At 41.2% G+C, this 13,059-nt stretch overlaps 1 protein-coding gene across 8 annotated transcripts in view; it reads right to left on the bottom strand.

The window, feature by feature from the left end:
- Window positions 1–7,541, bottom strand: part of kif21b (kinesin family member 21B) — a 64,627-nt gene extending 57,086 nt beyond the window's left edge. For all 8 annotated transcript variants that reach the window (XM_043252395.1, XM_043252402.1, XM_043252399.1 and 5 more), the window contains exon 1: window positions 7,194–7,541. In XM_043252395.1, coding sequence (XP_043108330.1) covers window positions 7,194–7,234 — 41 coding nt within the window. In that variant the 5' untranslated portion in view covers window positions 7,235–7,541. The remainder of the gene's footprint in view (window positions 1–7,193) is intronic.
- Between the last annotated feature and the right edge of the window lie 5,518 nt (window positions 7,542–13,059).

The following is a 13,059-nucleotide window of genomic DNA, read 5'->3' as shown; positions in this document are numbered from 1 at the left end:
CACTATTTTTTCCTCTCCAAAAGTGGCATCTAGTGGCAAAAATCCTTTTCCATTCAAATAACGGTTGCAAACCAGCATATTAGAATGATTTCTAAGGGGTCAAGTGACACTAAAAACTGAAGTAATAATACTGAAAATTTTGCTTTCCATCCCAGAAAATAGTTATTTTACTTTGCAATGGTTTTTCACAATATTCATGTGTTTTTAATCCAACCTTGGGGAGCGTAGAAAAACATTTAATCCAAAAGTTATCAGTAGTGTAAGTCTATGGGATGCTCTGCAGTACACCGGGTTAAAATGACCACTCAATCCTCACAATTTTAACTGCCATCCAAGTCTGCTGCTCAAACAGTGCTGAAGATTTAAGCTAATAAGAAGGCAAAAGCAATTTCATCAGAGACCCCAGGACCTATTTAAGCTCCTTACGGCTTAAGATACCTAATCACCAGCTGGTCCCTTAGATCCGTTAAACAACTTCTTTATTATCGTTTACAAGCTGTGCAATGTCCAGAAGGTCCCGTTAACACTGGGTGCTCCAAACCCTGGGTGACTGTCCCAGCCGTGGTTCTGTAATGCGGTATCAAAGGAGTTACAGAAGGACCGGCGCAAAAGGTCCAAAACCAGATAGCTATTCACTTAAATGTCCCACAACCCCCAATTCATGAGAGAAAAGCAGGACTATGGGAGGGGGCTGGTGGCTGGAGGGGGCGGCAGGGGTCAGTTTGATTTCAAAGGCCAGGGTTCGAGCTCGACCTGAAAGCGCTCCAGCATCTGAGCGAGGGGGCTGCGCTCCGCGGCCCTCGGACGGTCCGGCAGGGAGCCAAGAGAGTCTAGCGGAGCGTGAAGAAGGAAAAATAGCCCATGTACCTCAGAAAAGCCCTATTGAAGTTTCCTCAACCTTTGATGAAATTTGAATAAGAGCAAAAAGGGCTTCAGTCAGCAAAAAACGTACAGAAATACTAAATGCAAAAACCACGAAGTCCTCCAGGTTAATTATTTTACAACTATGATGAGATTAAACACGGCCAGAGAGGATGCGCTGGGAATTACTTATGCCATGCTCCCTTGATCCCAATTAAAGTTTTGTAACAAAGTAAAAGTACATACACAAATCCCTCAGCTTTGCATTAACACATTTTAAAACAATTAATCTCTTAAAGGGGCAGTTCACCCACAAATAAAAATATGGCATTATTCACTCTTAAGTTTAAACTTTCTTTAAAAACGTTCACTGCAGCTTTCCAGAATACTCCGCTTGTTTATTTGCCTTCCATGTAGCAGCTGAAAATTGAACAGTAATATGTCTTTATTACATTACTTACACAAAGTGTGCATCAAAATGGAAACTATAAAAACTATAGAATGGACTTACGGTTGAGAAGTTTGTAGCACCTACTTCAGGCTATTACAAACTGTAGTAACAAAATGTATGGATTGATTAAAAAAAAAAGAAAACTATGTAAATAGAAGTGGCTAATGAGACGTCTGTAACTTATTACCATAACATTAGAATGAGGTGAAGAAAAACATTCACGTTTATGCATGTGTTGTGAATTAGACCGATTTATTTTCAGTGAGAAATTCTCCTGCGCAGAAACAGAAAAGCGTTTCTACAAAGCATCTCTTTTCGTATTCCATGAAAAAAAACAATGGAATTTTAATTTCATGGTGAACTATGCCTTTGATGACATCCCTCAAGCTTCGTTGAGAACGTCTGATAAATTTAGACTTACTAGAACACTCTTTCACCCAGATTTATGGCCCAATCTACAGTCTGAAGGAGTTGATCGCTAGTCAGAGCGAGTCCGCAGATTGGATTCGACAGATTTCAGACTCCAATTTTTTCGCTTCAGACTACGAGAGGATATCAAACATGTTTGAGTGAGAGTTTATGGTGCTTTAACGTCTGCTGTAGTCTGATCCTCAGCCGTTTAGTATAAAATGGCCAGTTTTTCCTATTGGAAGTGCATGATGCCCGTATACTCTGCAGACCAATGACATCTCTTTATGTGACACACAGAGATTTATTAGTGCCCCCAAAACGCACAAAGTGACCCGTCACGCACAAATAATTAATAAATGCCTCTCTTTGTAAGCTTCCAATGAGAGCTAATGTTGATTTTGCTATGCAGCCCTTTGACACTGAAAGAGAAAAAGACACTTCCTGTTTTCTCTTGCCCTCTCTCACTCTCTCTTTCTCTCGCCACCTCCCTCCAAGCCTCTTCCCCTTTTCACTTGAAACACAACCGGCCTTTTCTTTCATCGACGTCTACCAGAACAGCATCTAATTCACTCAGAGAGACATTATCAATTGATGCTCTCATGTCAGCGAATCAGGATCTGGAAGGGGTTTTAAAGGGAAGCCCTGAGGCAAAATGACTACTGGGTGCATTTAATAGCCCGTCTTCCTGCCTCCCAGAAACTGAGACTAATGTCACAAGTAGGTCACAGAAACATACCTCTGACCCCCTCGGCTATTGCTTCCTGTGCGGTGCGTTGAACTCGACGCGTTCAACTGCACATAATCTACTGCCTTGCGCGGCGAACGATTTCCTGTGGAAACTGCAGGAAGGACAGTCATAGCGAGATTTTCGCAACGTAGCATGCAATTAGGGTTTTTCAATTTGAGAGACTGGCATGCTGTTCAGGAAAATGCCGGCTAGCGCATATCATGTGGTCGTGAGCGTTAAACTCACGGGGGCTCCACCCTTCCTGCCCCCCAGGGCCTAAATTTTGCCACAACAGGAAGTAAAGATACAGAGATCAACAGACAAAAAAAAAAAAGGTACGGCTCGTGTGGCAGGAAGTCACAATATTAGTAAGAAGCTGCTGCTTCACTCTGCAGCAAAAAATGATTTAAGCCGTCTTGTGTATTTTTGTGTAACTAAATTAATCCTCAACTTTATCATCTTATCTGCAGCAGGCTTAGATGGTTATTACTGCAAGTGCAGCTTAAACGAAATTGTTAACAAAATAAACCAAACCTCTTTCCACCTTCTAAAACCTGCTCTCCTGCTCTTCTAAATGCCCCGCACTTTCAATCTATAAAACATCAGGGTTACACAGCAGGCAGTAAGCAGGCCACCTTCACAAAGGACAGTGTTCATATAGTAAAATGCCATGTATTATAAACTAAAAATTTCCAATATATTTTGACAATTTTAACTGTTAAATAAATAAATAAATATATATATATATATAAAATATCCATTTACAGCTAACATTGAAGCGCTGTTGAGCTTATTTTTTTTTGAGTTGATTGGTTATTGTGCTGTAGCCAATCACTGTCATACGTGTTGAAGCGCGTGAACACAATGACCAATCAGCAGTGTTTAAAAATAGCGCTCAACCGTGCTCGACAGGGTTCAAATGCTAGCGGGAAATTAACCCATATACAAAGAGGCCTTTTCTAAAAGCTCTGCGACTTGGCTTTTAACATTCTTCTTTACGCTGTTATTTCTCAGTGACCTAGTGATCACCCCGTCGTGTAACTCCTGGGGATGCCAAGGATCTTAAGAAGCCCCAAAACGCTTTACCATGAAGTCCAGGAGGAAGCCATTCTCATAAACGAGGCAATTACGAGTCTAGTTCCCAGGAGCCTCAACTATTAACACGATCCCCCCCACAAACCCCTGCATTCTCAGCCAGCCCCTGGAGAAACGATCAAGCCATGTCAGTAGGAAGCAGACCGGACACATAAACAGATCATGCATTTTCTCAAACTGGCGTGTATCTGTACAAAGGATATTTCTAAAAACAGCTTGTTATGACAGAAGCCTCCCACAAATATGAAATCATCAGACGCGTTATCTTGAGACCCCGAAGGGATTCCTAAAAAACGTTTCCAACTACGGACCGCCTGCCGCCGCAGTATGGATAACCTTCTTTTATCAGGCACGAAAATCATCAATGGAACAAATGTTCGCTTCGTGTCTAATTATAACAGCGCTGTTGAGTCAACACTCCTGGAGAACGTCTCACTCGTGTCTACGCCAGAAGGGTGGAGGCAAGGAAAGATGGCCCGCAGATGACAAACACCCGTGGGACAACACGCGCACAAACGCACGATACAGATGCAAACTCCCGCCCAGAGAGCCACAAACATAATCAATCTCTCAACTGCGGGCTTTGATGGTGATTAAGAGGAAATGAGGTAGAAAAAGGGTCAACTCATGAGAAGCGAAGCTGAGCTTGCTACGTTGAGGTCACATATTCTCACCGCGGCAAGGACATTTTGTCTCTTAGTAATCATGGGGAAGTTGTTTATTTCCCAAATGACAGCAATGACATTTACTGTAAATGCAGAACAGTATATAATCACTCGCAACACCGAAAACTACGTTACTGGTGAGGATTTCGTCCAGAAAGAGCTCGGAGGAGATCTCCTCTGGATCTCAGCTGTACTACAAAATTTAAGTCACTGTGGTATATCTGTAACGATAGCCAAACTTCATTGTATGAGTCAATTATAATTTCGCTTGTACGTCAAAAAAGTATTAAGATATTAAGTAAAGATTATGTCCCATGAAGATATTTTGTACATTTCCTATCGTAAATATATTAAGACTTAAAGTAAAGGGTTTTCTCAGTGTTTACAGATTTTTAAATAGTTGTATATCAGCCAAATATTGTTCTATCCGAACCATACATCAATGGAGAGCTTTACTCAGCTTTAAAAATATGTTTTTAAAAAAACTGACACTTCTGACTGGCCCTAGGTCACATATGCTGAATTTCCGTTCCAGCCCAATCACATCCTGCCAGCTCTTATCCAATGGCACTGCAGGAAAATTCCATAAATTAACTGCCAATGATGAAGTAAATGGCATGTTGAAGATGTCTCTGCTTCTTAGTTTTGACTTGATAAAAGCTATATTACTGGATATTACACAACTTGCAAGACGTAATACTTTGGAAGTCAATGGTGACGCTATGGCGTAATAGCCTGGTTATAAATATCTTCCTTTGTGTTCGACAGAAAGAATTTCATAAAGATTTGGAACTACTCGAGGATGAGTAAATGGCAGAATTTTTTCATTTTTGGGTGAACTATTCCTTTAAGCTCTTTTATTTTCCAAATGTAATGGGATTAGTCCAACAAATCGTTCTGTATGTAATGGGTACCGACTCGAAAGCCTAGTACCAAATGGTTAATAAAGTAAATAAAGTTATTTACTCAACTTTCACAGTTTCCTTTATGCAACAAATAATATTAATGGGTCACTTACGCTAATTGCGTTGATTGCTCGACCTCTCGATAACAAACGTCAGACACGAGAAAGGTGCGGGGTTTATGAAAACAAAATGATTGGAGAAGTTCGAAAGAAGTCTTGTCATTTGACCGGAAGATTGAATTATTATACTGCAATTAATAAATGAATGAAACATGCATGGATGAATCTTTCACTATAAGATCAGTAACGTGCATTTCTATTTTATGCCAACTTTATCTAGATTTGAATTAGGTTTGGAAAAAGCCAAATCATTCAGTCTTTTCAAATCGTGATCACAATCGTACATAAGCAGCAGTCACTGAGACGTCCCAGCAGTACTTCTGGCATCCATCCACCATCCCATTCTTTCTCTTTATGTAACACGGTTCAAATCTCAAGCCGAGCCCCAAGATCAAGCCTAGTTCAAGGACAGCAAGCCGAGTTCATTTACCATCGACCATTAAGCTTGTATGGGCAGGCAAAATGAAGGAAGCAACTTGGTGTGTGATTGATGCAGGCTTTGAGTTTTTCCCCTTAGACAATAAATCCATCTAGTCAGCCAACTTTCGAGGAAAGACAACATACAATTGTGCGAAGTAGCCAAGTGCAACCTGAATGTGATTTTCTGGAATGTTATATTAGTTGTTACGATTCTTCCCATGCATTAACATTAAAAAACTGCCTCTGCAATAATACCTCTAGAGGTGGGTCATTCATTTTGCCATGCTGATGCCCACTTATTGAAAATGGATGCCTTTGGTTGCACACCATTGTTAGTGAGAACACATTATTATTATTATTATGATCATGGGCAATACTAAGAGTGGTGCTCGACTGTCCAATGTGCACCCAATCGAATGACCGAGGAATGATGAAGGAATATCAGTCTTAAAAGCACAGGAGCTGGATCCAGTCTGGACGTGTAGATAAACTATAGCTTTAAATAACAGTCCGCCTTTGTGGTGCTCAGCAGAACACGTGGGTCCATTTCATTCATTGATGTAATGCTCCCCCTCCCGTCTGCAGGTGTGACCCAGAGTGAAGAGCAGCCACAGCGAAGCACGCTCTCTATGCAAACCGCACACCAAAAACCAAGCATGCACTTGCAGACACACTTCCTAATACCGGACAACACAAAAGACCCACTTTAATATCGCATCTCTGCAACAGCAGGTCCACTCGGCCCTCACGGGAGGGTTTACAGCAAGAAAACGGGAACATAACACACCCAGACAGCCGATTTGATCTCCATCTACTTCCATCAGGCGAATCTAAGGAGGACCGAGACAATGCTCAGACCCCCGCCTCCGGGCACGCTGCAGCCCCGATGCCGCTCCAGACTGCTGACGGGCGCTTCCATTTAACGAGCTCGCCGCTGCCGAATAACGACATTAACGTGATCGGCGATTCTCGTGATGATTGCAGACGAACGCGAATCGATCTAATGTGGGGTTTAAACAAAGGAAATAAGGGCACCGAGAGGGAGCGCGCACGCGTCCGTGTGTCATTATCACCTTGCAGACATTCCTGCATCGTCTGATGTCCTTCAGCAGTTATGCGAAACTCATAACGCGGTGAAACGCACTTTAACGCGGACTTGCACACAATGCGCGACACAAGCCAACCCTAAACACAACTTCTCGACACGCACGTCGTTATGCGTGCGTGTAACATGCGTGTGATAACTATAGCTATCGCACACAACTGTGTGATCGGCTCTTGCAAGCTATTTTAATATCTCCGGGTTGCAATATTGCATCTATATGTGCATGCGCCCACCCCAACACCCGGGTCTCACCTAGCGCAGCACACACCCAGGGAACTGAAACAGCCCTGTTTGTCCTATAAACTCCTTGTCGACGATGTAAATAAACAGCGTAAGATCAATAAATCGCATACAATAAAACGAAGAGCGTGTTGCGCTGCAAACAATGGGGAGTGATGGTTGCATAGAGGTACAGATTCTGACAGTCGGCTTACCTTAAAGAGACCTTGACACAGCAGTCGTTTTGTGTCGCCATGCTTTGTGCTGCCGTTTCACCTCGCCGGTCAAAAAGGGAAGCGATGCAGCAAAGTTCTTGCAAAGTTTACGCACGAGCTGAAAACACCGTTGTGCTTTAACACGCGCGCCACCGATCCGGTCCGTCAATCAGCGTTACGCGGACAGACATCGCGGCTCTCCTCTACAGCACTGCCAAAATCAGCAGAGGGGTGTATAAATCGCACGAAAGACGACGGAGATCGGCATATTTTCTCGCTTCGAGCCTGTATCCTGTCATATATGCGAGCGGTGCTCGAGCCTACATCCGAAAGCACGCAGCGTCTGCGTCCTCGCGCGTTCAATGAAGCCGCTCGCTGAGTGGCGGTGGGCGTGGCCACACGCAGCTGATTGACACGCCTCCCGACCACACGTACTGCTGTTCCCGCCCGCATATAGATATAATTGACCAATTAGAGCTCAGCGGCGGATTACCCTTTAAAAGCAGACTCAGCGGTCATAGATTAAACCAAACTTCAGTCGACACATCTGAACACTTGGTTGGGAAATCCGATTCATTTTCCAAAACCTTGAAAAACGATTCACAGATCCGTTTAAAAGCCTACTTAGGTTACTGAGAAATAACTGAACGTGTTGTTTTAGCTATGTAAATGTGTGTCTGCTAATCATTTTTTATTTTATTTTTAATTAATTAATTAATTATTGTTTAAAACTGTGAAATCAGCATAACGTCAATGCTTGAGTAAAATGTATTTATTAATTTTTACACAAATTATTCCGACTGTCTCACTGTTGTTGTTGTTGTTGTTGTTGTTGTTGTGTTGTTTTTTCTGTGCTTCGTTTTTTTTCTAATGTTCTTTTCTAAATAATCACAATGAAATATATATATATATATATATATATATATATATATATATATATATATATATATATATATATATATATATATATATATATAGGACACACGATTTGTGATAAAGCAAAGAAACATCTGAAGTACTGAACCGAGTCTTTTTTTCCAGTCAAGCTGTGACTGTGAAATTATGCAAAAGTGTGGAAAAATATTTTGATTAACGGAGTCTATTTAAAGATAGACTTAGAAAAGGACAAAATTGTCTTTGTGTTCAAATCAAACTAATTTTGAGAACTGGACGTAGGCCGATTTTGGACGCTGTAAAAGAAATGGTGAATCGATTCAACTGAATCATTTAAAAGAATCGGTCGTAAAACGTAAGTCATATTTGAAACGTATCACACATTATACACAAGAGAGCAAAGGCGAAACAAAATAAAGAAATATATTGGATATGTATTGCCATAATGACAAGCGTGCTGGTCCTCTGTAAACACTGAGAAACAGAGAAAGAGGAACCACAAACTATCCGTTTAAACAGTCACAGACAATTGTGAAGAACAAAAGCATGTTTTATATCCTTTAATTTTTAATAAGACTTGAAACATGAAAGCATTTGTCCTCAAATAGACACTAAATGTAATTGTTTGAGCTTGTCCCTTCAGTCCAACACAATGAAGCGGCTTTAAAGGCAGCAACTTTAGTAGTTTTTCTGAGTTTATGAAACAGTACTTTGTCCAAATAACCACTGAATATCACAAGAACACCAGATTCCCATGAGGATTAGAACATATTTCGCCTGTGGAAGGATCAGTTGCACTCCTGTAAAACATAAAGAAGCTGTTTCGTATAAATTAATGCACGCTGCTTAATGCAGGGCACGTTCCAAAGCGCGTAAGCACAAAACGAATGTCAAAACAGTTTATGTGATTAAAGATACATTGTATCAGATCATTCACATAATACCCCCATCATAAATGACATCTCAAAGGAAGTCTTCTGGATTATTCACTTACGTAAGTGTTATTCAGTGCATGCATATGAAGCTACCGTGCTTGGGGGTTTAAAACATCACATGCTGCTATTTTAGAGACTTAGGAGAGGATTGTTTTTGTGTTAAGGCCAGGACATAATCTCAGTTTGGATAAGCCAATGTTTTTGAAAATGCCTCCTTAAATAGGAATACAGGCTTTCACCTTTCACCTTAATTTAGTCATAATTAATCAGAATATGTCTACTGTTTGAATTTTTAAACATACAGATAGATAGATAGATAGATAGATAGATAGATAGATAGATAGATAGATAGATAGATAGATAGATAGATAGATAGATAGATAGATAGATAGATAGATAGATAGATAGATAGATATGTTTGTTACCAGTAGAAAAGACATTAGTCCACAAAAGCAATCAGTCAATCAGATTCGAAACTCTCCACCATGGCCAAGACCAAAGAGCTGTCCAAGGATGTCAGAGGCAAGATTGTAGACCTACCCAAGAGCTTGGTGAGAAGGTGACAACAGTTGGTTACTCACAAATGGAAGTTGCACAAAATAAGTGTCAGTGTCCCTCGGCCTGTGGCTCCATGCAAGATCTCACCTCGTGGAGCTTCAATAATCATGAGAACGAAGAGGGATCGGCCCAGAACTACACGGGAGGATCTTGTCCATGATCTCAAGGCAGCTCGGACCAGAGTCAGCAAATTAAAGAATTGGTTACACACTATACTGTGAAGGACTGAAATCCTGCAGGGCCCGCAAGGTTCCACCTGCTCAAAAAAAACCTGTCTGAAGTTTGCCAGTGAACATCTAAATGCTTCAAAGCAGAACTGGGTAATAGTGTCGTGCTCAGATGAGACAAAAATCCAGGTCTTTGGCACCAACTCGGTTTGCATGTTTCCAGGTCTCCAGATCGTAATCCCACAGAAAAACTGTAGATGGATCTGAAGGTTCCAGTTGCCAGACATCAGCATCAAAACCTTATTGACTTGGAGAGGATCCGCCAAGAGGAGTTGGACAGAATCCCTCCTGAGTCGTGTGCAATCCTAGTGGCCAACTACAAGCAGCGTCTGACCTCTGTGATCGTCAACGATGGTTTTAAGTCATGTTTAGTGTAGCGGTCAAATACTAATTTATATGTTTTTTAGTGTGTTTCTGGACTGTTGTTGTTACTGTTGTTATTCCATCTCTCAATAAACCCCTCATTACATGATATACCGATCATTTCTTTGTCAGAGGGCAAATGAAATCAGCAGGGGGCCGAAACATCTTTTCTCCCCACTGTGTGTATATAGATATTTACGCACACACACATTCGGGATGCTATTTCTGACCACCAAACCGGAAATCGACAGACCTCGCAGCAGAATGACACAGAACGTAAAGCGCATTATCATTTTTCTTTGATGTTTCCATAATCCCCTTTGTGCAGTTTCCTTAGCTATATTTAGTTTTGAGGTCATAAGCTGATTCAATTTCCCGTTATTTAATCACTCTTTTCTGCTTTCTGAAAATGAATATTATTACGCATCCGGTTTTTTGCGAACTCATTTCTGCCTACGGGTTACCAAAGTACTAATCCCGATTCGTTCTGTGCAGATGAATCTGAATTAAAGCTGAAGTCGGGTTTTTTGATGACAAGGCTCCAGTGTGTATTTACAGATCCCAGCACACTTCGGTCTAATGGTCGCCCCACACAGACAAAAGCTTCCATACAATGGCCAGGAGAGGAGCGGTGCGGTTGACTCGTTCGGTGTGTGTGCGCGCGTGTGTGTGGAGTGTGTGTGTGGGGGGGCAGATTAACCACAGTCCATGTCTGCTTCCATCCTGTGAATACAGCAGTCGCACATTTGGGTAAAGAGCGAGGGAACGGCCAGGCACAGAGTCAGCTGACAGCTCTGACTTCATCTAGGTCAGTCTGCTATGCATGTGTGTATGTCTGTGCCCCTGGGCTGCACACGCAACACACACACATCCAACCACACGCACGGCGACATACAGACTCCCTCATCCATCCCCAAATTGCATGCATCCTCCCCCCCCAGCAACATCACCATCTGTGTGGGAAGGGGCTTGCCAAAGCGCGCAGGTTACAGAGCCTGGTGTTCACTTGTTCTGGTGTAACATGAAAAGTCAGCTTGCAACATGCTGACTGTGTGTATTTCTACAGTAAATAGAGTGATAAGGGATACTCTCCCAGCTTTTTTCCAAACCCGCATGCCTTTTCTTTCTTTTACAGTACACAGAAGAACAGCAAAGAACAGCTCCACGGAAGGTAAATGCCATGTTTGGACAGAGAAGCGGACAAACAAACTTTATGTTCCACGGAAGAATTAAATGTGATTAATTCTCGATAATGCAATATTAATGAAATCAATGACTATTTATGCATTTGGAACAGAGCAAAGACACTGAACTGAGCAAGCTGAATTATTCATTTAACATTCTGCTTTAGAAATATAAAGTAAGTTTGCTTTTCACATTAGACTAGATCAAGATCATTGTGCTCCAACCTGGGTGCTAAATACTAAAAGTGTAAACTTTGTTTCAATAGACATAAAATTACATGAATGTATATAGCTCGCCATATTCATCAGGACACTAATAAAAAAACAAGCCTGCTTAATTGAATTAAATGTGATTATGTATTCTCCAAAATATTATTTTTTTTAATATTTTAGATAATGCAATATATAATACATCATATTTATCAAATATTTAATTTAATTTAATATAAATGCATATTTATATATACATGATAAATGTTTACAGTACACATATATATCACTTATATATTTTGCAAACCAAAATGTTTCTTCTGGATGCGATTAATCATGAATAATCATTTGACAGCATTATTATTGTACTCTCTTTAAAAGTATGTACATGAAATTCATTATATATCTGAGTTGTAGATGTCGTGTGAAGATATTGCGGCTGGTTATACGAAATAAGAAATGATATTTGTTATATTGGCCCAGGCAGAGGCTTCTCCCAGCAGTAGTGGATTAAATGAAGCACTAATCTAGTTTACCTGACTTCCAGCAAGAACTAATGGATGAATGTGAGGACACTCGATTAATATTCATGAGGCAAGCTGATAAGGCTTATAATGTGTTCCCAGCGCTTTCAGGTAGTTTCTAGTATTCCGACGTTCACAATTTATGTTTGAAATTAGCTGTGTTTTTACTAGCTCGCCCTGCTAATCGGTTGCTTGTTCTGTGCAACAAATGGCGTCTGGTTTTCATAAAGAGGGGGAATAATTACCCCGTCGAATGTTGACAAAGGCAAAGATGGTGTGATGAACGCACAGTTGGCTGAGAAGGAAGTCAATGGTCGGGGCGGTCTGGTGGTCAAAAGAGCGTCTCTTCAGGGGGCCTCCATTCCGTGTCGCGTGCGGTTTCACTCCCCCCCAAAGCTTCTGAATTTCACGCTGGGCCTGATTCGGACTCAGGACGGTGGGGCTGAGCATAGCCTGTGGGATTTGCCCCACTGACACAGTTATTGATAGCGTTCGTGCCACATGACGGACAGAAAGGCCCGGTGTGTGGAGGGGACGACAGCGAGGTCGCGGCGGAGCAGAAAGGGAGGGATTTCTTTTGTCTTGGATGAGTAAAAAGAGCAGGCAAGCCTTAGCTAGACCACTTGAAAGCACATGAGCGCACATGACGAAAAAGAACATAAACAAAGGGGTAGTTTGCTAAAAAAAAAATGTAATACCCTCATGTTGTTCCAAACCTTTAAAACATTCATCTTCGAAGCACTAATTAGGATATTTCTGACGAAATCAGAAAGCTGTCTGACCCTTCATAGACAGCAAGGATCCTAACACGATCAAGGCTCAGATACGAAGCAAGGATATCGCTAAAATAATCCATTTGAAATTTTTGAGAAGCAAAGAAAATTAAAAAAGTACTTTATTTGACCATTTGTAAACAATGTATGTACGCATATATGTTGCTAACAACGTAAACAGTGTATTCAAGTATGGTG

Source organism: Puntigrus tetrazona, chromosome 11 (genome assembly GCF_018831695.1).
Source record: "Puntigrus tetrazona isolate hp1 chromosome 11, ASM1883169v1, whole genome shotgun sequence".
NCBI lineage: Eukaryota > Metazoa > Chordata > Actinopteri > Cypriniformes > Cyprinidae > Puntigrus > Puntigrus tetrazona.
This window is presented reverse-complemented; position numbering and strand designations above follow the sequence as displayed.